This window comes from Lepidochelys kempii, chromosome 8 (genome assembly GCF_965140285.1).
Source record: "Lepidochelys kempii isolate rLepKem1 chromosome 8, rLepKem1.hap1, whole genome shotgun sequence".
Taxonomy (NCBI): domain Eukaryota; kingdom Metazoa; phylum Chordata; order Testudines; family Cheloniidae; genus Lepidochelys; species Lepidochelys kempii.
Window position 1 is genome coordinate 64,861,935 of NC_136387.1, and position 27,020 is coordinate 64,888,954.

The window sequence follows — 27,020 nt, forward strand, 5'->3', positions numbered from 1 at the left end:
CCTTCGCTCCAGGCCTCTCCTCTTTAGCACCAGACCCAACATGAGGACCTACCCCTGGATTCAGTTCTTCTACCTCCAGCTTTCTTGGGCACCGCAACAGAACCCTGCGGCCTAGAGGGTTCCTTTCTCTTTAGTGTCTCTGGGATCCTCTTCTGTCCCTCAGAAGTCTAGCAGCAACCTCACAGTCCAACTCTGCTTGCAAGACAAGTTGCCTCATCCAGGCAGGTTGCTTGGTGGCAGCAATCCCACTCCTTGTTTCTTGCTGGTACGATAGACCACTGATTTCCTCTGGGGTACGTATTGCAGGATTATCCAGCAAGTCTTTTCTCCAAAGCAAGGGGCAGTAAAGCTGGTCAAAGAAAAGGTCACCAGAATTTTTTAACATGGACAAAGTAACATGTTTTTCTATAGCCTCATTCTTAGAAATAGCTGAACTGTTTTGATCAAAATTAAAAAAAAAAAAATCTGCACGAGGCAGAAACCCATCATAGAAAATTTCACCCCAAAGGGTCAAAGTTTGACAAAGTTGTATAATGGGTCTTATAATGAGAAGTGTCAGGCACCCTCAGAATAGACAGTGCTACCAGTTCCCCACCATGATTATCCCTCAATGGTTGTGTGTTAAACTATTCAATTTCTACACTTTTTGGTTGCACTATATTAGTATTTGTGTAAAGTGAGTTAGAGTTCAATTGACAGTATGTAGTAGTATTCTCAAGTTGCTCCCGACAGACTCTTATGTTATTGTCCAATGAAATCTTAATTCCATCAGATACTTTTGGAAAACCAAGAGTATACTAGGCTTTTTATTGCAAATTTTCTCCTTAATTAATGAGCTAGTTATCATTTGAAAAATAATGTTTTCTTCATTAAAATAGTGTTATTCTCTCTCTTTCCCAATTTTCTAAACAGAACCAGAGAAACTTGACACCCCTAAAGAGGAAAACCGTACTTCCGAGAATATAACATTTAGCTGGAAAGCACCCCAAAACATATCAAAAGGTCCTATCCATGGTTATCGGGTTAATTGTACAGAAAATGGTAAGCCTATTTTTCTTTAATATTAATCACTGAGGTGAATTGGTACATAATTATGTAGCCTCATTAGCACAATGGAGCCTTTATCCCATTGGGCCACTGGTGTTACTATAATACAAATAATCTATATAATTCCAAGATTGTCTCTCTGTCTGTGTGTCACTCTGAAGCCTACATGTCTATTGAAATAGTGTGACGAGATGGAAACATCTACAAGTATGGTTGAATGCTCTTTTTTGTTTATCATATCATCACGTTCAGTCACCACTGGGATTCACAGTCTGTTACTGTCCAGTTTTCAAGTTCTCAGCCATTTTTTGCTTCACACTTCATGCTGTTGTATGGGTGCAGTTCATAGACTTTCACCTAGTAACATAATAGTTTACCGCCACAGTAATTTCCCTATTAAGATTTTTTCCCTCAAAACTTATTTCAGTTTAGTCATGTCATTTATTTGGTTTAATATTACAGGGCTTTTCATATTTTAACTCCCTAGGTTAGATTATCAGTCATCTCATATTTTAGACAAGTAATTTAGCAGTAAGTCACAAGACATTCATTAATAGGTGCACATCCTGGGTAGTCAGTTGTGAGCAGAGTGTCTTCCATCATCAGAAAATGCATTAAATAGCCAACTAATGCAGTCTCTTGAGTGACTTATTCCTATTGGTGTTTGTCGGAATTTTAAATGTAATTGTGGAAGAGGAATCCTTCCCGTATGAAAAAATAGATTTCAGTAGAAGGCTAAGGGAGAATAGTAAGGAAACTGTTAGCAACTCTTTCTTTGTTATTCTTTTAATCCTACACCCATAATATAACAGGTTTATGGAGGGTTGGATTAAGGCAGCACTGAGCCCCTCTCCTCCAGGGCAGCAGTGGGTCCCTTTCTCTCCTCCAAGAGTGACAATAGAAGCCTACTTTCTAGAGAAACAGGAATGGTAGCAGGTGTTTTCTACCCCTCACTTCCCACCCCATATGGTAGGAGTAGCAGTATGGAGCTTCCTTCTCTCAGTCAGGAGTGACAGCAGAAGGCCCCTCAGTATTTACTTCAGTAGCCAGGATGTAGGTGCTTGGATACAGGAACCAGGCCCACTATACTCTTCTTTTCCTGCCACACACACGCAACTCAGATGGGCAGCTCACTCCTCTGATGTATTAGTTCAGGCTGCCTGCACACTCAGGTCAATGTTTCTGTGTCAGTTACACTTGGGTCGTGTTTTCAAGTTTTTCTTCACAATCACAAGGGCTAGAAACTTATTTTTTTAAGTGAAAACTGAAATTCTGATATAATCGCATTCGTTTAGCAGCCACAGCCCTAAGCATGGGCCTAAAGTCTCTATGCTTTAATCCAGCCCTGAGTTGACAACCTTCTCTCTTCTTCTGGTATAATATTACAGGTTTTGGATGCAAAAGTGGCCAAATGCTGCAGTGTTCCTCCACTCCTTTGACAACCCTCTCATTCTCCTCAGGTCTATATTGGCCATCATGCAACGAGGCACTAGCCCAGTGAGCTAGTTTCTCTGACTGGCTGGAAGTCTGGTGAGCTTCCAGTCCTGGGTGCAGCCTGGAAATGTGGACAGGTTTCATTTTAAATTGCCAGCAGGAGCCCAGGAAAAGCCATTGTTCCCCACTGCCACACAGTCCCCAAAACTCAGCTGCAGCTCTACACTGTTGCCACTATGGCAGCTTTATTCCTTTAGCTCCTCCTGAAATTTGCTGCTGCCTGTCATGTTCTTCTGTACCAGATATGGACTGGCTACTGAGCGTACTTATACACACCAGATGTGTTCTTCATAAGATCTTTTAAGGCTCTCCAAGCTATGGCTGAAGACCATTTAAATGAGGTATTTTATGCACAGTGCCACCTAGTGGTGGAACAGTATAATACAGTGTAGCCTCCCGTTACATCCTCCCCCTTTAAGTTCTGCATTCCTACCATTTAAAATATTTACACTATCATGCTGTCTTTGAAGTTCAGTATTTATCAGTCTAAGTGTCTCTGAATCATACAGGTTTTCTAATTACATGACTTGAACATGTAACAACTTGGTCATCTGGCTGTCAATTAGTTGCAATGACTGGCTGTGGTCGCTAAGTTGTCGTCTTCTTGCTCTGCATCTGACATCTGTAGAGCTTGCTGTGTTGATTGTTCTTTCCGAGGAACAGACTGTAGATGTTGTGCCTGACTTAATTGCTTCTAGCACCTTCACTACAAAGAGAGGGTGTTTTCCAGTTTTTGTTTTTATATTTTTTGCACAATGCACATTGATAATTTACTTATAAATTCAAATAAATTAAGTATTAAGATATGGAGTTTGTTGTCATAAAATACTGAGTCCATAGGCTAAGCAGGATTCAAAAAAGGATTAAATGTTTCATAGATTATATCCAAAAAAGCTACAATAAAAAAATGTTAAGGTGGCAAAGTCAAGCATTCAAAAGTTAGGAAATGCCAAAAGTATGGCTGCCTCTTCAACTTTAATTCAGGCCCAGTATGTATGCATTATGTTAGTCTTTAGTTACATAATCACATGCTATTTTCCTACAAGACCCCTTCTTCATTCAGTGTGCAGGGTGGATGGTATTCAGCGAATAGTGCTCAATGTTTCTTTTTATTCGCATCATTCAGTGTGTGGCACCCTGCCATATTTTCTACACATCGTTCACACCTTGCACTGAATGAAGAATCATTTGTTTCCTCATCGGCTTTTCTGTGGTGCCATCACTGAAAACTTAAAAATTAAAACAATAAAAATTTCATCATGTGGAACCACAATGAGTCACCAAATTGGTCATAAGCAGAGCAGTCTGGAATTTTTTTTCTGAAGTCTCTGAATTTTTGGAAAAATATTTTGGCTGAAATCACAAACGTTTTGGCCAAAAACTTTAATTTCTATTGAAAATGTGCTGCTTGCTTCACACGAGATGTAGTTTGGGAGTCTTATACTCCTATGATGCACCTGCTTCCCTCACTAAGAAGGGAGAAAGTGGTGTATCATGGAAGATGTAGTCCAAAGAGGGAGCCCAGCCTATAGAGCAGATTGAGAGCATAAGGAACCTGAACTACAGACCCCATAAAACATTGTGTTGTCATTTTTAATCACAACTTTCTTTTGTCTGAAATATTTCAATTTTTGACATTTTGATAAAATATTGAAATTTTCCATGGAAAACCAGACACTTTTTGCAAAAAATGTTTAGTCAAAAACCCAATTATTCTTCAAAAAACAATATTGAAGGAAAATTTTCAAACAGCCCTAGTCATAAATAGGTTTGGGTTATTTAGATCTATGGTACAGTTGTCTACCACTTGAGCTGACTGAGTAACTAGTAGCACTAGAAGGCTGCTATCTTAAATATGGACCAACACCTAGAGAGAGATGGAGACAGTGTGTTTTACAGCTATTTTTCCAGTGGGTTTTACAGCTATTTGCTAGACAGAAGAGAAATATTAAGACTTTGTAATAATGGGTTCAATTCCAAGTTCTGGAGGGGAGAGTGCACAAGTGGTTACAGAATCTTCTGCCCCTGTCCCCTTCTGCTCTTATCCCTCCACCCCAGCTCCTGCCCATGAGTCCTCCTTACTGATACCCCCTTGGCTTCTGCTTGTCTGTCCCTGCCCAACTCTTTCCCCATTCTCCCCACCAGTACTGACCCCTTGCAACTGCCCTGCCCAGCTCTTGCTCCCCTCCCTTTCTGCTCCTGCCCATGTTCTCCCACCTTCCCTGCTCCTCTTCCCTACTCCACAGCTCCTGCTCCCTCCCACCTTTTATTCCTCCCCCCTCACTTTTGTCCTCCTCTTTCCCCTTTCTAGGGTGACTAACTAGCAAGTGTGAAAAATCATGACAGAAGTGTGTGTGTGGAGTGGGGCATAATTGGCACCTATATAAGACAAAGCCCTGAATATTGGGACTGTCCCTATAAAATCGGGACATCCGGTCACCCTACCCCTTTCTGGCTCCTGCTCCTTAACTCATCCCCCAGTCTCCTATCCCATCTCTCTCTGGAGCTCCTGCCTCTGTCTCTGGTACCATGCATATATTGCCCCTCTCTCCCTTCTCCTCATCTTTCTGTACTGGAGTCAGGTAGCTTCCTCATTTCCTCCACTGTGCCTGGACCCCGCAGGGGGAGCATTAGGACAACAGGACAGACAGCCTCCCTGCCCTCAGTTACTGTGCTCAGCAGTCAGGAGCCACAGTTGTTTAACCATTGAAGCCCTGGGCTGGAGCATGGTCAATCACACTCTGGGGATGGCACATGCAGAGTATGGTCTACATGTAGGAGCTGTGAGAGGCTGTATCATGCTCAGTGCAAATGAAATCTTAAGCAAATTTAGCTGCCAGATTCCAACAAAGCTGTCCCGAGCATGTGCAAACTGAGATTTTCAGAAGTTTATGACTTGGCCAAATTTGGGTGCAAACTTTGAATAACATTCATAGTTATATTACGTAGAATAAAAACATATATAAGGCATGTAGACCAATGTTTCAGAGCAAAGGATAACAACTAATCTAGTATTGACCTTTGCTAGACAATAGGAAAATGAATGAAGAAGGATCTGTGGCCTGATCCAGTATAGCAATTCCTATATTACTATTATGAAGTCTTAACTTAAGCTTTCGATTTATTTATTTATTTTACAGTCAACGCGTCTGTCAATGGGACCATTTTTTCCTGCTCTAAGTTAAAGCCTTACAAACTATATAATGTGTCAATAGAGGCATACACAGTAAGCAAATATTCATCAAACAGATTTTATGGTGACGCTGTAACTACAAAATTGTGGACAAAACCAGCACGTAAGTTTATGTATTTACTTACTTTTACTGAAAATTCAAAGAACTAATGTATGAGAAGAAAAATATATGTCACTTTTGTTTCACTATTTCTAACTTGTTACTTTATACAATTTACATACAAATTAAAAAGAAGAGATGCTAGAAGATATCCTTGGGGTACTCCCCTAGAAACAAGGAAAATTTTAGTACATTCTCCATTGCCTTTAGTTCTTACCCTAGCCATATTGCCCTAGTGTAGAGCCTCCAAAATATACAAAAGTCGTAGATCAATACCCATCCTTCTAAATTTTGCCCAAAGTTTGTCTTGGTTAATAGAATCAAATGCCATCTTTAGATCTATGAAGGCTGCATATAATCTAGTACCCTTAACCACAATATATTTATAAATTATATAAAATAAAGCAATTATTAGTTGTGGCTCTACCTGCCTAAAGCTGGACTGCTCTTTGTGTTATAAATTAGCCTTTAAAACTCATATTTCAAGTTCAGCTAGTAAAAATCTGGAATAAATTTTCCCTGCCACATCTACCGGACTAATAGGTTTATATGAAGCAGGATTCTTTCCATCCCCTTTTTTAAAAATAGGAACTATGATACTGGACTTCCAGCCGGAGGGAACCCATTCAATATAATTAATGACAGGAAATAATTTAGCCAAGACTGGGGACCAGCAATCACCATTTTCCTACAAAATTTAAGCAGGCAGAAAACCTTCCCCTGGAGCTTTTTTCTGAGATTGGGCTAAAACAAATGACTGGACTTCACTGTCTGTTACTGAAGGCCAGAGTGGTATATCAAAGAGATTATTCCTTATTGCATCAACTATGGTAGAATTAGATTTAAAAAAAAACTGGTTGGGGGGAATCATTAAATGTGCCAAATGGGCCAAAATGTGCTCTCTAGTCTTCATCAGTTGGTTCCTCAACTGGAGTATATCTACCAAAGCCCAAGACTTCTTCAAAAAATGGAAGAATTTTTAGCTTTAGCTGCTACTTTCCACAAGGATCTTAAATATTATTGTTTTTATGATATAGTAAAGTTTATGTCCCCTTCTGGCAGCTCCTAGATTTTGAAGTAAGTTGGGAGAGGGATTGCATCTTATCCTATTAGCTATATGTGCTAAAGCACTTCACACAGACCGCATAAACCAAGTGAGCTTATCTTTTAAAGCATTTTTGGGATAATTAAAACCAATTTATTTAGAGAAAGTGGTTGCAAGGACTTTACCAGCAACTCGTATGATTCACACATTTGAGATGAATCATGTTACTTAATAATTATATCTCTAACATCAGAGACCTCCATCTTCTTGATAATTTATTACAAATGGCTCGGGTCCTTTTTAGTCTTTTACAACCATGTTATTCCGAAGGGGTTAAGGTATTCTGACCATCAGAATTATAACTCTCTTGAAAAGGGCACATCATTCATAATTATAGACAAAGAGGTTGGTGATTGCTGTCTGGGCAAGAAAATATAAAGAAATCCCAGTGGAAGGACCAATTAATTATAGGGATAATATATGCCACCAGGAGATGAAACAACCACCAGAAGATGAAATATAGGTAAAATGTTCTTCTCTATCCCCTATACTTTGTCCTTGTACAGGTATTGGATTTGATTTATCTAATAAAACCTTTAATTTTGTCCAGACCTAACCACCTGATCTCTAGAGTTTTGAGGGGTTCAAAAACATCCTCAATGTTTTCTTCCCCTGATACTGAGTTTGTTGGAGGACCTATCTGAGCATTAAAATCTCCTAAAATTATTATATGAGCCATTTTTAATGGAAGACCTACCATATCAGTTTGCGCATCCAGGCATTCCCACAATGACTCAGAATAAAATGGGGGAGATATTGGGCAAGAAAAACATTGACTATTAAAATTTGGAGATCAGGAGAAATTATTAAAAATATAGCCTGAATGAATGCCCTGACACTTTGGGTATGTCTACACTGCAATTAAAACCCCTCAACTGGCCCATGTCAGATGACTCAAGCTCAAGGGGCTTGGGCTAAAGAGCTGTTTAATTGACATTTAGGTTTGCAAATGTCTCAGCTGCAACCTGAGCCCAAATGTCTACATGGCAATTAAACAACCCGGCAGCCCGAGCCCCATGAACCCAAGTCAGTTGGCACAGGCCAGCAGAGGGTTTTTAATTGCAGTGTAGACATAACCTTTGATTCTAAAGGTAAAATCTGGGCTTTCAGGTGTAAGGAAACCATGATGGCAAGTCCTCCTAATACATAACCCCTTTTTGACAATTGACCTCATCCATGGAGATAGGGTTCAAAACCAGGAAAGACTGATGCCAGACTTAACTAACCATGTTTCATGTAAAAAGAAAAAAAATCAAGTCAAAAGTTTTCAAAAACTTAAAAATCTCCATATAAATTAATCTTATTTTTATATCTGGACATGTTCCAGGACAAAACTATGTGAATTATTGTGGTAAAGGCTCTCCCTAGTAGAAATTGGGAAGGAAAGAAATTGGACAGTCTTTGCCTTGAAGATTATGTGCACCTCGTAGCTCTCCAGATGGATCCTCCTCCACTGCAGTCTAAATTAACTGATTTCTTCTCCAAGAAGCAAACTCCCCCTCTCACCACCAGGGTTTGGAACACACCAGTTCTGATTCTCCTGGCACTTTTGAAGTCTGGGGGGAGGATACCCAGGAAATATCTTTACTGACTAAGCACTTTATGGATAAGGATCTTACAGACTTATGAACAGCAGGAGCAATAACTACAAACCTATGTCATCAGACTTGGTGGATCATGACCCTCCTTTTAATGATTCTCAATTCCCATTGGTTTTATCTTTGTTGAAATCTCTTATGGAAGAGCTAGCGAGTAGTAAGAACTCTCCCTTTGAATTTAAATTTTTTTTGGGTGGATTATGGGGGGATTGGTCTAACCGGAAAGCTAGATGCATCCGCCATCCAAGTCTGATCTGGAGAAGAAACAACCTAAACTATAGATAATTCAACTCAGATCCTGGCGTGGCATTGGTGTGTGGCTGGAGGTGTCTCTTGGGCTAGCTTTCCCGTTCTCTCTACCCAGCCTCTCTGGTGTCAGTTCAAAACTGCTGGAGGCTCTCCTCACACACATAGCACAAGCATCTGGCTACTGCTCTGGGGGTCAATCAGAGTTGGTTCCCTGCCCTGTGAGGGCAGCAGGACCCAGACCTAGGCACTCGGTCTTGGTTTCAGTCCCCTCCCCCACTAGGCGCTGGATGCCAAGCCCCATATGGTGGCAAGGTGTGTGCAGTGCTGGGAGGTCCCCTAGCGTTTTCAGTCTTCTGGCTTGTCTGTGCTGTCAATTAGGCAGCCCTCCCCACAGAGCATTCACAGCCCAGAATTTCATCCATAGTGAATGAAGATTTCTGCAACCTTTCATTAGCATAAATAAATAAATACATAAATAAAATTTAAAAAATAAAAACCCCTAAATGCACTTTTATGAAAAAAATAAAAAGTAGGGTAAAAAAACCAGACACGACTTCCTGCCATGTTTTTCTAAATCAGTGGTTCTCAACCAGACATACGAGTATCCCTGAGGGTCTTCCAGGGGGTATTGTCAACTCATCTAGATATTTGCCTAGTTTTACAACAGGCTACATAAAAAGGACTAGTGAAACCAGTACAAACTAAAATTTCATACAGACAATGACTTGTTTATGCTGCTCTATATCCTATACACTGAAATGTAAGTACAATATTTATAGTCCAATCCAATTTATTTTATAATTATATGGTAAAGATGAGAAAGTAAGCAATTTTTCAGTAATAATGTGCTGTGACACTTCTGTATTTTTATTTCTGAATTTGTAAGCAAGCAGTTTTCAAGTGAGGTGAAATATGGGGGTACACAAGACAAATCAGTCTCCTGAAAGGGGTACAGTAGTCTGGAAAGGTTGTGAACCACTGTTCTAAATCACTTTATCACAGAATATTTACTGAGAGTTTAAGTATTTTTTATAAATGGGCGTTATCAGACTCACTTGCACAGAATGTCTTTGCGAAAGAAGCTCTTGCTTATAACAGTATCCCAAATGGAGAATCATCGGAGGAGGAAATGATGCATTACTGTGCCATTTATCTTTATATGAAGGATCACAGGCAGAGCTCTCCTATCACACAGTCTCCTATCACATAAAATTTAACATCCCTGTGGCGGGGAAAACTCCACAGCGGCCCAACACTGTAGCATTTAGTTTCAGAAAGGGGAATACACAAAAATGAGGAGGTCAGTGAAACAGAAATTAAAAGGTACAGTAGCACAGTAAAATCCCTGCAAGCTGCATGGAAACTTTTTAAAGACACCACAATAGAGGCTCAACTTAAATGTATACCCCAATTTAAAAAAACATAGTAAGAGAACCAAAAAAGAGCCACTGCGGTTAAACAACAAAGTAAAAGAAGCAGTGAGAGGCAAAAAGGCATCCTTTAAAAAGTGGAAGATAAATCCTAATGAGGAAAATAGAAAAAAAACATAAATTCTGGCAAATGAAGTGTAAAAATATAATTAGAAAGACAAAAAAAGAATTTGAAGAACAGCTAGCCAAAGACTCCGAAGGAAATAGCTATTTTTTTTAAATACATCAGAAGCAGAAAGCCTGCTAACCAACCAGTGGGGCCACTGGACGATTGAGATGATAAAGGAGCACTCAAAGATGATAAGGCCATTGCGGAGGAACTAAATGAATTCTTTGCAACTGTCTTCACTGTTGAGGATGTGAGGGAGATTTCCAAACCTTAGCCATTCTTTCTGGGTGACAGATCTGAGGAACTGTCCCAAATTGAGGTGTCATTGGAGGAGGTTTTGGAGCAAATTGATAAACTAAACAGTAATAAAAGCCTCCAGGACCCGATGGTATTCACCAAGAGTTCTGAAGGAACTCAAATGTGAACTTGCAGGACTACTAAATGTCATCTGTAACCTATCATTTAAATCAGCTTCTGTACCAAATGACTGGAGGACAGCTAATGTGACACCAATTTTTAAAAAGGACTCCAGAGGTGACCCTGGAAACTATAGGCCAGTAAGCCTCACTTCAGTACTGGGCAAATTGGTTGAAACTATCGTAAAGAACAAAATTGTCAGACACATAGGTGAACATAATTTGTTGGGAAATAGTCAACATTGTTTTTGTAAAGGGAAATCATGCCCCAGCAATCTAGTGAAATTCTTTGAGGGGGTCAACAAGCATGCGGACAAAGGAGATCCAATGGATATAGTGTATTTAGGTTTTCAGAAAGCCTTTGACAAGGTCCCTCACCAAAAGCTCTTAAGCAAAATAAGCAGTCATGGGATAAGAGGGAAGGTTCTCTCATGGATCGGTAACTGGTTAAAAGATAGGAAAGAAAGGGTAGGAATAAATGGTCAGTTTTCAGAATGGAGAGAGGTAAATAGTGGTGTCCCCCAGAGATCTGTACTAGGCCCAGTCTTATTTAACATATTCATAAATGATCTGGAAAAAGGGGTAAACAGTGAGGTGGCAAAATTTGCAGATGATACAAAACTACTCAAGATAGTTAAGTCCCAGGGAGACTGCAAAGAGCTACAAAAGGATCTCACAAAACTGGGAGACTGGGCAACAAAATAGCAGATGAAATTTAATGTTGATAAATGCAAAGTAATGCACATTGGAAAACATAATCCTAACTATACATATACAACGATGGGGTCTAAATTAACTGTTACCACTCAAGAAAGAGATCTTGGAGTCATTGTTGATAGTTCTCCGAAATCATCCACTCAATGTGCACCGGAAGTCAAAAAAGCAAACAGAATGTTGGGAACCATCAAGAAAGGGATAAATAATAAGACAGAAAATATCATACTGCCTCTGTACAAATCCATGGTATGCCCATACCTTGAATACTGTGTGCAGATGTGGTTGCCCTATCTCAAAAAAGATATATTGGAATTGGAAAAGGTTCAGAAAAGGGCAACAAAAATTATTAGGGGTACAGAATGGCTTCCGTGTAAGGAGAGATTAATAAGACTGGGACTTTTCAGCTTGGAAAAGAGGCGACTAAGGGGGGGATATGATTGAGGTCTATAAAGTCATGAGTGGTATAGAGAAAGTAAATAAGGAAGTGTTATTTACTCCTTCTCATAATATAAGAATAAGGGGCCACCAAATGAAATTAATAGGTAGCAGGTTTAAAACAAACACAAGAAAGTATTTTTTCATGCAACACACTGCCAACCTCTGGAATTCCTTGCCAGAGGGTGTTGTGAAGGCCAATACTATAACGGGGTTCAAAAGGGAACCAGATAGGTTCATGGAAGATAGGTCCATCAATGGCTATTAGCCAGGATGGACAGGAATGGTGTCCCTAGCCTTTGTTTGCCAGAAGCTGGGATTGGGTGACAGGGCATGGATCACTTGATAACCTGTCTGTTCCTTCCCTTTGGGGCACCTACCATTGGTCACTGTCAGAGGACAGGATACTGGGCTTGATGGACCTTTGGTCTGACCCAGTATGGCCATTCTTATGTTCTTATATCACAGTCTCACTCCAACTTATGGAGGTACCAGTTCAGCAAAGGACTTAAGAACATGCTTAACTTAAAGCATTATGGACTTTTCTGAATCAGGAGTGGAGTTCTTCTAGGTGGTGAACTATAACAAATATATCGATGGTACAGAGAGGTAGTGATTAGTGAAAAATATGGGTGAAACTATAATGGTTAAAATGTTTGGTTCCAAAATATTAAAATATAACATGGTATCATTTCTTCCATAAACAGAACCAGAAAAAGTGACTATTACCGAAGTAAAACTGATTTCCAATAATGCTGTCCGCATTAAGTGTAAGGAGCAGTCTGTAAATGGTGAACTTAAAAATTTCACACTGGTATGGGAGGGAAAGAATGAAACTAAAAAAGACGTATGTGAGTTTCATAAAGAAGATCTTTATTATCTGAAACAATACAACTTTGAGGTAAGATCTATGTTTAAAGAGACAGAAAAAGTTCATTGCACCACAAAATTATTGGTAGCTGCAATTTTTTTGTTGTATTATGTATTTATCAAAAATTTCTCTGCTGTGGTACATTCTTTTCTTAGTAGAATTAATATTTTACATTTTAAAATATTTTTAAATGTAATGATTACTGATGACAATTCACAACTGCACTTTATAGGTTATTTTACATTTCATACTGAGTAATATCAAACTTATGTAATTTTCATGATTATCAAAATGGTAGGAGACTGAAAGGTAGGTGTGTGAGTCAGAACATAGGCAGTGTTTGATTTGTAAAGAAAGAGGTGCTAGGGCTCAAGAAATAACAAGGGTGTCCTCCACACAGCGTGACCTTGCACACCCCTCATGTGCAAGGTTACGTCTTGCATGCCACTGACAAAAGAGGTGCTTATACTGCATCATAGCATGAAAAGAGGTACAAGAGTGGAGCCTCAGCAAGCCCCAGCACAAATTCAACTCTAAATTTAGGTTATGCGGGAATCCTTAGCAAACACATACTTTCAGATTCTTTACTAATTTTTCACTGTGGACTCTTGAGATACTCAAGGTCTATTCCTGAAATTTGTTACATTCTGTGGTTGATGAAGATGACTCAGCGATCAGATCCCACTCAAAATATCAGACCCCAGCCCCACCAGACTCTGAGACAGACTCTTCACACTTCTCCATTGAGCCCTCACCTTCCAGAGAAACATTCATCTTCCTGTTCAAACCATATCCTCCTTCTGAGCTCTCTCTCAGATAAAGTTTTCTTTCTCCTGACTGCCTCCCTCTAGTTCCCTCCACCATATTCCTGCCTTCCACTATAGGCATGGATGGATATCCCCTCCTGGCATTTTATCTTTGCAGCGTTTATCACTCTCCTTATAAAGCCTGTATACTATATCTGCCACTTCTCTGGAGCATTTCCAGGCCCTGGTAGCTGCTCCTATATGCTAACTGAACTAAGAAGGTACCTAGTAAGAGGCTCAGAGTTTGGTTTCTTTCAGGAACCAGGATCTGCCCATTTTTCTTCACCCCTCTCCTGCCTTCCTTTTGTCTTGCTAATGAAAGGCATCTTTAGACAGTGGATGCTAATATCCTGTTTGAAAATTGTTCACTCATTTTATAATTTGAACTCAGAGACATTCTCTAAAACATAACAAGAGGCCCTGAAATTGTCCTAATGGTGAGAGCAGAGTTCAGGCCTCTTGCCAACTCCTCCTGCACTAATCCCCTTTGTTTACACAAGGACTCTGCTTTGCTCCGGAGGGGTTTCTGAATAAGGGCCCATGATTTAGCCCTTCAGCCTGATCCTCTCTGGGAAGTCAGAAGGGCCTCCTAGATAGCAACAACAGGATTCTGGCTCTGGGTCTACTCAAGAGTTAGAAGAACATAAGAATGGCTCTACTTGGTGTCAAGGCTAATTTCCCACTCTGGCACTTCGAGTGCAGAGGGTGGGGGCCCGCAAGGATTCTAAAAATTAATACTGGCCATTCCAGGCTTCTATTAAACATCCAAAGTTACAGCTTTTCTCTGACCTTGGATTGGTAGATGCTGCCACCACCCAAGTGCAAAACCCCTTTGAGAGCCCAGGAAGGCACACTTGGGAATTCCTTCCTGTGGGGTACCCTCAAGCCCTTTCACACACACACCCCACTCCCCAGGGAAGAGCTAAGAAAGAAAGAGAGGGGGAAAAAAGGGAAATCAGCTGTTGCCACCAGCTAATTAAACAACCTCTTAAGACACAAAAATCCAATTATGTTCTTAAAAAAGGTAAATTTTATTAATAAAAAAAGAAAGAAAGAAGCTACATCTGGGAACTCAGGCTATAGCTAGATTTTAAAAGAGCAACTACAAGGATTAAGTACCAAGAATAGCTTTCTTGAGGTCTTAAAGATTACAAACAAAACAATAGCACCTGGTGTTAGCACAGAGGAATCCACAAGCCATAACGAAATAAAAGGGATAAACCTAATTGCGTCTTCCTAGAAATTTCCTGATCTACTTATATATCTGGGGTTTTAAATGAGTAGTTTATCGGTATGATACTGATGATTTTTTCATACCTGACCCAAGCTTCTAACAGCATAACTGCTATCCTGTCCGCCTCTGCCCGAGAGAACAGACAGACAAAAGGGGAGTCTTGGCTCTTTTGGCCAGGTGCCCACTTACTTCCTTCTACCTATGCATAGCATTGAGACTTTTTAACCCTTTACAGGTAGAGCAATTAGAGAACAGCTACTAAGAGGGATTTTAGAGCTACTGGCTGGCTGGGTGTCCATAAAAGGGAGCTACTTCCCCTTTCATTTATCATACGCCCCCCAAATCACAGACTGTGTTGGCCAGTCTGGTTCAGGTCAGGCCACACAGGCTGGGATTTCTTCCTGGAGGTTTAGGAAAACAGAGTTAATAAGATGCATGCACCTCTAATTTTACTACTAATTACATGAAGACTGTACAGTATTTTCTACATTTTAAGGACTATAATGACTTAGAATACAGGGACATTTTAACCTGGCTGATTCTGGGAAACCTTCCTGGGAGAGTGCATCAGCCACTTTGTTAGAGGTTCCTGAAATGTGTGTTATTTCAAAATCAAAGTCCTGAAGAGCTAAACTCCACTGAAGAAGTTTTTTGTTAGTCTCTTTGACTGTGTGAAGCCACTCCAGTTCAGCATGGTCAGCCTTCAGGTGGAAACGCCATTCCCAAATGTATGGGCATAGCTTCTCAAGAGCATACACAATGGAGTAACATTCTTTTTCTAAGACTGACCAGTGACTTTCCCTCTCAGAAAGTTTTTTGTTGAAAAACACAACAGGATGGAATTTTTGATCTGGTCCTTCCTGCTCCCACACCACACTCGGACGCATCTGTGATTATGATGAAAGGTTGGTCAAAGTTCGGGGCCCTTAGCACAGGGTCAGACTTAAGGGCCACCATAAGCTGGTTAAAGGCTTTCTAACACTCCTCAGTCCACTGAACTGCATTTGGCTGGTTTTTTCTGGTTAGTTCAGTCAGTGAGGTGGCAATTTGGCTGTAGTGTGGTACAGATAGTCTGTAATACGAGAAGGATTGGACCTGCTTCTTTGACTTAGGGACAGGGCAATTTTGGATATCATTTACTTTAGCCTGTAGGGGGTTGATAGTTCCTTGACCCACCTGGTGTCCAAGGTATGTTACCATTTAGTCCTATTTGACATTTTTTTTGGCCTTAATGGTTAATCCTGCCTCCCTTATGCGCTGGAAGACAGCTTGGGGGTGTTCCAGATGTTCTGCCCATGAATCTGAGAATATGGCCACATCGTTAAGGTAGGCAACTGCAAATTCCCCAAATCCAAAAATAAGGTTATCCACCAGTCTCTGGAAGGTGGCGGGTGCATTTCTCAGTCCGAAAGGGAGCACATAAAATTCATGCAGCCCTACATGGGTGATGAAGGCTGACCTTTCCTTGGCTGGGTCATCTAGTGGCACTTGCCAGTACCCTCTAGGTAAGTCTAAGGTGGAGATGAATTGGGCACATCCCAGTTTCTCTAATAGCTCATCTGTGCATGGCATTGGATAGTTCTCTGGGCGAGTAACAGCGTTTAGCTTATGGTAATCCACGCAAAAGCGGATTTCCCCATCTGGTTTGGGAACCAGAACCACTGGAGAGGCCCATGCACTCTCAGAGGGGCGGATTACACCCATCTGTAACATGTCCTTGGTCTCTCTTTCTATTGCAGTTTTGGCTTGAGGAGCCATCCAATAGGGTTGGTCTCTAACTGGGCGAGCATCATCTGTGTCAATGGAGTGGTTCGCCCATTCTGTCCGTCCTGGGGTGGCTGAAAACACTGGCACGAAGCTGGCTCCTGGATTTGCTGTCACTCTTATGCCCAAGGGCTATGGAAAGGCTCACCTCTTCTATGCCACCATTGCTTTTCCCTTCATAGTAGACTCCTTCAGGCACACTCAGCATTGTCTCTCTCCTGGGCTGTACTGGAGAACCTTGATTTCTTGGGAATAAAAGGGCTTTAGAGAATTAACATGGTATACTTTAGGTTTTAGGATAGGGTCTGTGAATGCTATGAGTTAATTAACAGCTCCGAGGCACTCTTGGACCATAAATGGCCCCTCCCACGATGCTTCCATCTGATTGGCCTGGAGCACTTTCAGGACCATGACTTAGTCACCAACTCTGAAGGTATGCTCTCTGGCATGTTTATCATACCAGACCTTTTGCTCTTGTTAAGCATCCTGTAGGTTTTCTCGAGCAAAAGCTAGAAAGTCTTTGAGGGTGTTTTGCAGGTTGGTTACAAAGTCCAAAATGTAAGTTCCTGGAGACGATGTAACCCCCTCCAATTGCTGCTTCACCAACTGTAATGGCCTCTTAACTTCGTGGCCATAAACGAGTTCAACGGGTGAAAACCCCAAACTGGGATTGGTACAGCCCTGTAGGCAAAGAGCAACTGCTGCAACACTAGGTCCCAATCATTGGAGTGCTCAGGTAAAGCAATTAGAGAACAGCTACTAAGAGGGATTTTATGGCTGCTGGCTGGCTGGGTGTCCATAAAAGGGAGCTCCCCACCCCTTTCATTTATCACACTTGGTCAGACCAGAGGTCCATGTAGCCCAGTGTCCTGTCTTCTGACAGTGGCCAGTACCAGGTACATCAGAGGAAATTAACAGAACAGGTAACCATCAAGTCACTGGAACTTATGTTTCCGGCAAACCCACAAAGAAGTTGGATAAAAATGTAAATACTCTTGCCCAAATGTTGCAACATAACACCACTTTATTTCTTATTCTTAAATTCAGAAGGATAACTCACAAGAATCCGAAAAGAGAGAGAGAGAGAGAGACAAAGCAGGCAGCTCTCTAAAAGAGAGAGGCACAACTCACCCCCACCTTATTCTAGTCAGTCTGTCTCTGCTGATGCATGCTTCCCTACAGAACCCATTAGCAGGCAAGCAAGAACAGGGGCACCCTTCCTCCTGCAACTCTTAAAGTCATAGCTTGCAATTCCAGCGCAGTCCTTGATACATGACAGAAATGATTGTGGCTTTGTACATTCAGCATCTATCTGTGACATCCCTGACCCCCCTCAGAGTAGGATAAAAGGAGTAGTTTCTGTTTATCTGGCTTAACCAGATTTTCATTAGATCCAAAACAGAGCCTTTTGGGCTTCCTCTCTCCAATAAATTTCCCTACCTTGCTCTCACTGCTATTTCTGCTGCCACTCCTCAAATTTCCACTTACAATGTATATTCCCTGCCCAAAGTGTTGTTATTTTCCCAGCTCCAAAACTGAGGAACTCTGGGTCTTTTATAGATCTTCCTTCTCTTAGTCCAGAGAGTGTACATGGACACAGAGGATGGAGATATTCAGTTGTATGGTGCAGAGGCAGAAATACCAGTCTCTTCAGGAAAGGTGGCTGCTGTGGAGGGAATGTCCTTATCAAATATATACATGTATTAAGGACCCTTAAAATCTCCTCCTCTACTTTTTTTCAGGTTTTGTGTTGGTGGGATGTGCCCTGATACAACCTTAGCTGTCACTAAACTAAGTTTTTGTGTGTTTTATCTCATGTGCAATCTCAAGGATGCTGGCTTATCACTCAGTGATCTTCACTGTTCCTCTAAAAGTCAGTGTTAGCCCTAATGAGACCTTGAATAACAGAACAGATTATGCTTTATGTATAAATTTGAGGTGACTAGGACAATTGGGATCCTCCACTTATACCATTTCAAGCTGACCCAGTTTTTCTCATTCACTAAAGAACCCTTAAAGATCCTGAACAATACCATCATCATAACCAACATAATAGGACTATGGCCCTTCATGACTGTTTAATGCTCAAAGCAAGTGAAAAATATACTATCACCGGTAGTAGCCCACTGGGCTATCTAATTGCAGCCTTGGCTCTCTAGTCTAGAGCATTTTCAGTTAGCATAGAGCCAGCCAGCTCAAGAGAAAGCCTGTCTAGCAGCGGTTAAGCTGAAGAATCTTACAATGCAAGACTGGAAGGGACCTCGATAGGTCATATAGTCCAGTCCCTTGCACTGAGGCAGGATTAAGTAATATCTAGACCATTCCTGATAGGTGTTTGTCCAACCTGTTCTTAAAAACCTCCATTGACAGAGAATCCACAACCTCCCTAGGCAATTTGTTCCAGTGCTTAACTACCCTCATAGTTAGGAAGTTTTTCCTAATGTCTAACCTAAATCTCTCTTGCTAAAATTTAAGCCCATTACTTCTTATCCTGTCCTCAGTGGTTAAGGACAGCAATTTATCGCCCTCCTCTTTATAACAACTTTTTACATATTTGAAGGCTATTATCATAGTCCCCTCAGTCTTCTGTTCTCCAGACTAAACAAACTCAGTTTTATCAGTCTTGCCTCATAAGCCATATTTTATAGATCTTTAATCAATTTTGTTGCTCTCCTCTGGACTTTGTCTAATTTGTCCACATCTTTCTTGAAGTGTGCCAGAACTGGACACAGAACTCCAGCTGAGGCCTTATCAGAGCTGAATAGGGTGGAAGAATTACTTTTCATCTCTTGCTTACAATACTCCTGCTAATACATACAAGGCATGCTAACACAAGAATTCAAAGTGCTTCTTCCTGAAGGAGGAAACATGCTCTTAAGCAGCACGGCATGAAGACAGAGAAGGGTTTGCATTAATGGTCAGCAGCCACCAGTGTCAGTTAGGACCTTATCCTTTGAAATTGTTGGCTCTGCCACAGACGTTGTGACTCCAGGCAAATTACTAAATCTCACTGTGACTCCCTTTCTCTATTTGTAAAATGGGAAAAATGCTTACTTAGGGCCTCATCCTGTAAGGTGCTGAGCACTCAACTCCCATTGAGGTCAATAGTTTCTGAGGAAGTTAAGCACATTATAGGATCGAGTGCCTAATTCCTAGGGGTGGCGTGAGCCTAAATTAATGAATAATGTTTATAATGTGCTTTGAGATTCTCTGTTGGGAGATAATATAGTTTTAGTTAAAACCAATTATATTTTGCAAAACTAAAGGCTGCATTTAACAAATATTATACAGCATAAGAATGCTTTAAAATCAGAAAATGCATACACAAAAGGAAATGTAGAAAGATATAGTATTTGGAAATTAGATGCACATATTGCTTTTTAACTTGGTGTTTAAATATGAGAGAAATTGTGTGTATGCAGAAAAATTTGCACTGTGAATCCTGTATAGAAATTATACTTCTGGAATTTTATTTAAGAACTGAAGAGATGAAGAGATTCCAAATTGCTTTTGACATTGTGTACATGTAACCCTTCTGCCTGTCAGAGTTGGCAGCAACAAGGGCCGGGTTCAGTATCTAGGGGTTCCATTCCAATAACACATTGCAAAACTGGTTCGAGCCCCCACCCAGTGACAAATATATACCACCCCCGCTCGGCACCTCCAAGAGGCAATACTTCCCCTCTCGCAAACACAGAGTCTGAGTGTAGCAAAAAGCCTTTTAATAACAGAGAGAAACAATGTGGCATCATGTTGGGGAAGCACCACCAACAGGATTCATAACACAACCCATGAGCAAAAAACCCACCCCAAGCAAATTGGGGCGTGTTCTTTCCCTTTGGTTCTTGAGTCCAGCAACCCAAAATCACCCAAAGTCCCAAAAGTCCAACAACCCAAAAGTCTCTGTCCCTGGTCAGGGCAGCCCCAGAGTTCGAAAGTTTATCTGCAGAGTTTTACCTCCCAACCTAGGTGGAGGGGGTTGTTAAGGGGCACCTTATGTGGTCCAAAGCTGATTGCCCCACCTCTCCATGGGGCTCCACTCTGACAGCCACCCCCATGAGCTGCTCCAGCCGTCCCGCAAACTGCTCTACTCCACCAGCCACTCTGCTCTACTCCACCAGCCACTCTGCTCTGCCAGCTGACCCGCAAACTGCTCCGCAATATATCTTCAGGCTCCCCCACTACTTAACACAACACTCAGTGATTTCAGCTCTTAGTAAGTTTAGCTCTTTTGTGATTTCAGCTTGTAGTAGGGGAGCCTTAGTGCTGGTGCACCATTAGCTCAAAGTGAATTCAGCTCAGCAGCCTGTAACTAGACTCCTAATGGAATCAAAATTAGCTCTGATATTCCACAGTGGTGAGAGGAGGAAGTGCAATTAGCATGTAAGGCCCTCACCAGGGGGCCCATACCACCAAGTGTTAATATCTGTCCCCAGCCTCTCTCCATTCACTGGGTTTTGGAACCCATGACCCTTGCCTAGTGAGTGCTGCTTAGTTGATGGTGAGTCCCTCCATCATAACAAAAGGCCAAGTACAGTTCCACTGTCCTTGATTCACATAATCAGGATAATAACAGTTTATTCCTGCCCCAATAACAGAGAAACTGGGGCTCCTACAGCAGCCAAAGTGACCATCTAGGCAGGATGGGTGTGCCTATGCAAAGGAGATCAGCTCCGAAGTTCTTTTCCACAACCCACCATGACTCGCCACCAAATGTCAGGGTAGAGCTCATCCTGACTCTGCTTACATCCATTATAGATACAGAACTGCTATAAAATATTACACTATTTATTGGATGATGATCTATTTTATAAAATATACTTGTCATATTCACCGAATAACCAAACAAACTATAATGTTCTATTATATATTGCACATCTACTTTCATAATAAAAATATATCCATGCAAAATGCACCCTCATATGATTAGTTATTTCTAACTGATTTTTTCCAAAGATTTTGTAGCCTAAATGCTATTGATATATCACCAAAAAGGTTATTTTTAATAGTTTGTATTGCAATGCACTGCTTCAATTTAGTAGCAGCCATATTTAAGAGCTGAAAAAGATTGGGGGACAGATTCTCAGCTAGTGTAAATCTGCATAGCTGCTTGGAAATCAATATTTTAATTTTCTGGATGCGCTTTTGCTTAGTATAAATTAACATGATGAATATCTTCATTTACTGCAATTCAGATTTTTCTGTTCAATGGAGAATTTAAAGGAGATCCTGTCAAACGCCAAGTAACAACAAAATGTAAGTAAATATTTTCAATGGACTAGTCAACGTTTTTATTTACAGACTTGTTTAAGTGTCATTGAGATGGCACACACTGTTAGTGTGCCTTTTAAATTCTGCTGTTGTCATAATTCCAATATTTACATGACTAGTCTTTAGTCAAATAAAAAGTTGCATTGACTAATCATGTGAATAAATATTTGCAAAACACTTAGTCTAACTTATTATTGAATGCATGCAAGACTTAGCTTATTTCATCATGATGAAAAAATCAGTACAATTGTTACACTAATAAAAATGATACCAACAGGATCTTGTAAAAGGGAAAAGGTAAATTGCCACGTTTATTGTAAATACAACAAAATATTCCTATATGCAATTTCTATATAGATCCATTCACACACACAGACATTCACACACAGGTTCTACATAAAGGTTGTTATAGTTACCAGCCTAGATGTTGCTCATGCCAAGTCACTGGCGAGGTGGCCTGGACACGAGAGTGGAGCCGAGTCGTTGTCAGATGCGCATCCGATGCTCCTGGAGGGTGGTCGTAGAACCAGACTCAAAGAACACAGTCCCTGAACCCAATTTTTATAGATCTCTGGTTCAATACAAGTCTATGGAAGTTGCTTCATCATGCTGAATTTACAACTGAGATTACCATCAATCAGCTCAATCAGCAGGTGGTACATCCATGACAGCTCCATGATGGCTAGGTGTTATCTTCTTGTTCTTCCTTGATGCGTTTTGGGTGGATTCCGGTCGCCCTCTGGGGGTCATCCGGTTATCTCCACTTTGCATATTCTTCGGCCCATTGATATGAAGGTTGAAATTCTTAGGATTAGGCTGGCACCATTTACTAACCAATTATTTCCCTGCTTCAGGCTCTCAATTCCATGCACTCATCATTCATTCTTTTACTTAACAACACAGTCTATGACTCTTGATTCATTTAACAAGTTTTATCCCACTATCTATTTTTCCCTCTTTGGATACCAAGATTTACATAGGCATGACAAGGCGCCCCTGCGGGGGAAGAGCATCAGGGTGTTGTTTTAAAGAACAGCATTGTTTTCTGAAAGTTCTTATCACTTTCCAGCACAGACTCTTTGTCCTGTACCGGCCTGAAATGATTAGCACTTTGGCCTTGCATTTGTTACAGAGTGAAATTCAACAGCAAGGAACTGATGTTCATACCTTTTTACAATACCTATATACTCTTTTGTCTATCTTTATTTCTACTACTACATAATTATAATTCTATCATACTTATATAACTTTGAGGGCAACCCAACACAGTAGAACTATTTCCCTAATTCCTGTTGAGTTTAATGAGTCAAGGGCCCTCAGCACCATACAAGAGGTACTCAACACATAACAGGATCAGATACTATAGTTTGTGATACAGCAGGGCCAGGGAGCAGTGGGAGAGTGGTAGAGGGGAGATATATAAGCTCTAGGCTAATTAAGGCGTGGTTCCCTCTAGACTAGGGAGGGTTGCTACAGGTTCATTGGAGCACCTATAGTCAATTAAGGCCCTGCCAGGAACCTAATAAACCTGCCCTGCTTCAGGCAGATGGGGGTGCGAGGAAGGAAAGAGGACTGGAGTTTGAAGGTGTGTTGCTGACAAATGAAAGATGAGAGAACCGGAGGAAGGGAGGCCCTGCCCCAGCAAGGCAGGGAGGCCCTGCCCCAGCAAGGCAGGGAGACTCCCTCTCCCAGTGTCAAGGACCAAGGGTAACCCTACCCAAGGGGGAAGAGGGTAAGAAACCTGCAGGAGTTGAGAGGGGCTGGGGCTCAGAGTGAGGAGCAAACCCAGACTCTTTCCCCACTTCCCTCCTATACCACCTCCCTGGGCCACTAGCGGGGCCCTCGGCGCCCCAAGAGCAGGGGCAAAGGGTGGCGTTCTAGCCCACCTTCCAAGAAAAGCATGAGACCCACCATACCAACATCAGCCATTTTGCCATAGGTCTTACAGCACAATGCAAATTATTTTTATATATGCATTATTTATTCTTTGCAGAGAAAACTAATTGAGTTAATGAAAAATTATTTATTGGCTTATATAGTTGGGATCACTGTGCCCACCTATTTGATGTAATGGAGAAGCTATCCTGTACCACCAGTATTAACTACCATTTTATTTAGAGATAGATTCAAGACACAAAATTCAGCTCTGGATAAAAAATTCAGGTGTATTTGAATCTGGGGCTTTGTCTCAGATCCATCACCATTTTTATTAAGTAAGTAACTGAAGAATAGTTTACACAAATTGTGACGGGGCAAGGCCAGATGGCTATAGAAAAGTAGTGGGAGATAGATATATTAGCTCCAGGCTAAACAAATCCCTGGTACCAGCTTAAGTGAAATGGAAGCTGCTCCAGGTCAATTAAGACACCTGGGGCCAATTAGGAACTTTCCAGAAGGTAGGGAGAATGCTAGGTTGATTGGGACACCTGAAGCCAATCAGGGGCTGGCTGAAACTAGTTAAAAGCCTCCCAGCCAGACAGGTGGGTGTGCATATCAGGAACTGTGGAAGGAAGTTGCGCTGTTGGAGAGGCTAAGTAGTACACACCATATCAGGCACAAGAAAGGAGGCCCTGAGGTAAGGGTGAAGTGGAGCTTGAGGAAGTGAGGGCTGCTGTGGGGGAAGTAGCCCAGGGAATTGTACATGTTATGTTTCTAAAAGGTCAGCTCCCGTGGCTGATACTATTAGGGTCCCTGAGCTGGAGCCCAGAGTAGAGGGTGGGCCCGGGCTCCTCCCCCCGACCTTTGCCCCCGATTAATCACTGAGACTGCGAGACAACAGAGACTGTGCAAGGAAGGATAACTCACCTCCCTCCTCACCACCTCCTCACCTCCCTTGCTGGCTTATGATGAAAATGGCTCAGTAGACTGTGACCCTTGTCTCTAGAGAAGGAAGGGTTATGTGGAGGGTCACAGTGAGCCTCTGAGGCTAGCGAAATCCACCAGGAAACGCGGGCCCCACGGAGACAAGGACAGAGCTTTGTCACAACTGGTGTCAGGAGTGGGACTTCATTCAGAGCATGGCAGAAGAAAGAGGTTTAAAAAAAAAGTGCACTGGGGTTTTGGATTTTTTTTTTGTTTTGGTTTGTTTGCTTTGTACCACAATGGAGGAGGTGGTAAGAGCTCTGGTACAAGTCACAGCAGCCCAGCAGGAGGCCACCCAGGTTCAGGCAATGGCACAACAGGAGTCTATGCGGCTACAGCAGGAACCCAATCAATTATTGATGAGCCAGGCAACCCAAGATCGTGCCCTCTTGAGAGAGGTGGTGGACCAGCTGAAGATCCTCACCACCCAGGCCCGGGGGTCCGACGGGACGCGAACCCTGAGGGCCACTGGTTGTCTGCCAAAGATGATATCAGGAGATGACGTAGAGGCATATCTCCTCTCATTCGAAAGGACTGCTCAGCGTGAGGCGTGGCCCCAGGAGCAGTAGGCCAGCATTCTCGCCCCTTTTTTGTGTGGAGAGGCCCAGAAGGCCTACTTTGACTTGCCTGCCACGGATGCCACTGACTATACCCATCTGAAGGCAGAGATCCTAGCACGATCAGGAGTAACGGCAGCGGTAAGGGCCCAGAGGTTCCATGAGTGGAAATACTAGGAGAACAAACCCCCAAGGTCCCAGCTATTCGACCTCATACACCTCGCATGGAAGTGGTTTCAACCCAAGGTGTGCAGGCCGGAGGAGATTTTGGAGACCCTGGTCATCGACCATTACATGCAGGGACTGCCGCCAGATCTCCGCAAATGGGTAGGCCAGAACAATCCGTCCACGTACAACGAGATGATCACATTGGTAGAAAGACGGATGACAGCCAGGGAACTGACCCGACTACCCAAGGAAGGCCCCTTTCGAAGCAAGCACCCAACCCCGACCCTGGAAGGTTGGGCAGCCAAACCCCTGGGGAGTCCTAGGTGGAAGAACTGGGGCCAAAAACCAGCGGGGACCCCCGAAGGAAGGGGTTGGCCTGAGTGGGGGGAACCCCGGGACTAAACCTCCTAACCCCCGGGATAGGGGAGTTGTCATAAATATAAAGGGAAGGGTAAACCCTTTTGAAATCCCTCCTGGCCAGGGGAAAGCTCCTCTCACCTGTAAAGGGTTAAGAAGCTAAAGGTAACCTCGCTGGCACCTGACCAAAATGACCAATGAGGAGACAAGATACTTTCAAAAGCTGGGAGGAGGGAGAGAAACAAAGGGTCTGTGTGTCTGTCTATATTCTGTCTTGGCCGGGGATAGACCAGGAATGGAGTCTTAGGACTTTTAGTAAGTAATCTGGCTAGGTACGTGTTAGATTATGATTTCTTTAAATGGCTGAGAAAAGAACTGTGCTGAATAGAATAACTATTTCTGTCTGTGTATCTTTTTTGTAACTTAAGGTTTTGCCTAGAGGGGTTCTCTATGTTTTGAATCTAATTACCCTGTAAGGTATCTACCATCCTGATTTTACAGGGGGGATTTCTTTATTTCTATTTACTTCTATTTTTATTAAAAGTCTTCTTGTAAGAAAACTGAATGCTTTTTCATTGTTCTCAGATCCAAGGGTTTGGGTCTGTGGTCACCTATGCAAATTGGTGAGGCTTTTTATCCAACATTTCCCAGGAAAGGGGGGTGCAAGTGTTGGGAGGATTGTTCATTGTTCTTAAGATCCAAGGGATTGGATCTGTAGTCACCTAGGCAAATTGGTGAGGCTTTTTACCAAACCTTGTCCAGGAAGTGGGGTGCAAGGTTTTGGGAAGTATTTTTGGGGGAAAGACGTGTCCAAACAGCTCTTCCCCAGTAACCAGTATTAGTTTGGTGGTGGTGGTAGCGGCCAATCCAAGGACAACGGGTGTAATATTTTGTACCTTGGGGAAGTTTTGACCTAAGCTGGTAAAGATAAGCTTAGGAGGTTTTTCATGCAGGTCCCCACATCTGTACCCTGGAGTTCAGAGTGGGGGAGGAACCTCGATATAGTGGCATAATGGTGGGATTAACCTGAAATCATTTTGAGATCCAGTTGAGATTTTTTGAACTAGAAATACAGATTTTAAAAATAATTTTTTTTTTCCTTTGGAGCTGCTGGAAAAACAGCTTGTTTTCTCTCTGCTTTTGAGCCAGAGCTGAGACAAAAGGGGATTATCTTTGTGAATTGCAGGTTTTCTTTGCCTGGAGGCAGGGTACTTAACTCCTGCAGGGAAATTCACAG

At 41.9% G+C, this 27,020-nt stretch overlaps 1 protein-coding gene across 8 annotated transcripts in view; it reads left to right on the top strand.

Annotated features, from left to right (window-relative positions):
* PTPRC (protein tyrosine phosphatase receptor type C) overlaps positions 1-27,020 on the top strand; it is a 155,083-nt gene that overhangs the window by 101,834 nt on the left and 26,229 nt on the right. For all 8 annotated transcript variants that reach the window (XM_073356764.2, XM_073356763.1, XM_073356768.1 and 5 more), the window contains 4 exons: positions 913-1,041; positions 5,682-5,837; positions 12,601-12,794; positions 21,764-21,824. In XM_073356764.2, the coding sequence (XP_073212865.1) occupies positions 913-1,041; positions 5,682-5,837; positions 12,601-12,794; positions 21,764-21,824 (540 nt within the window). The remainder of the gene's footprint in view (positions 1-912; positions 1,042-5,681; positions 5,838-12,600; positions 12,795-21,763; positions 21,825-27,020) is intronic.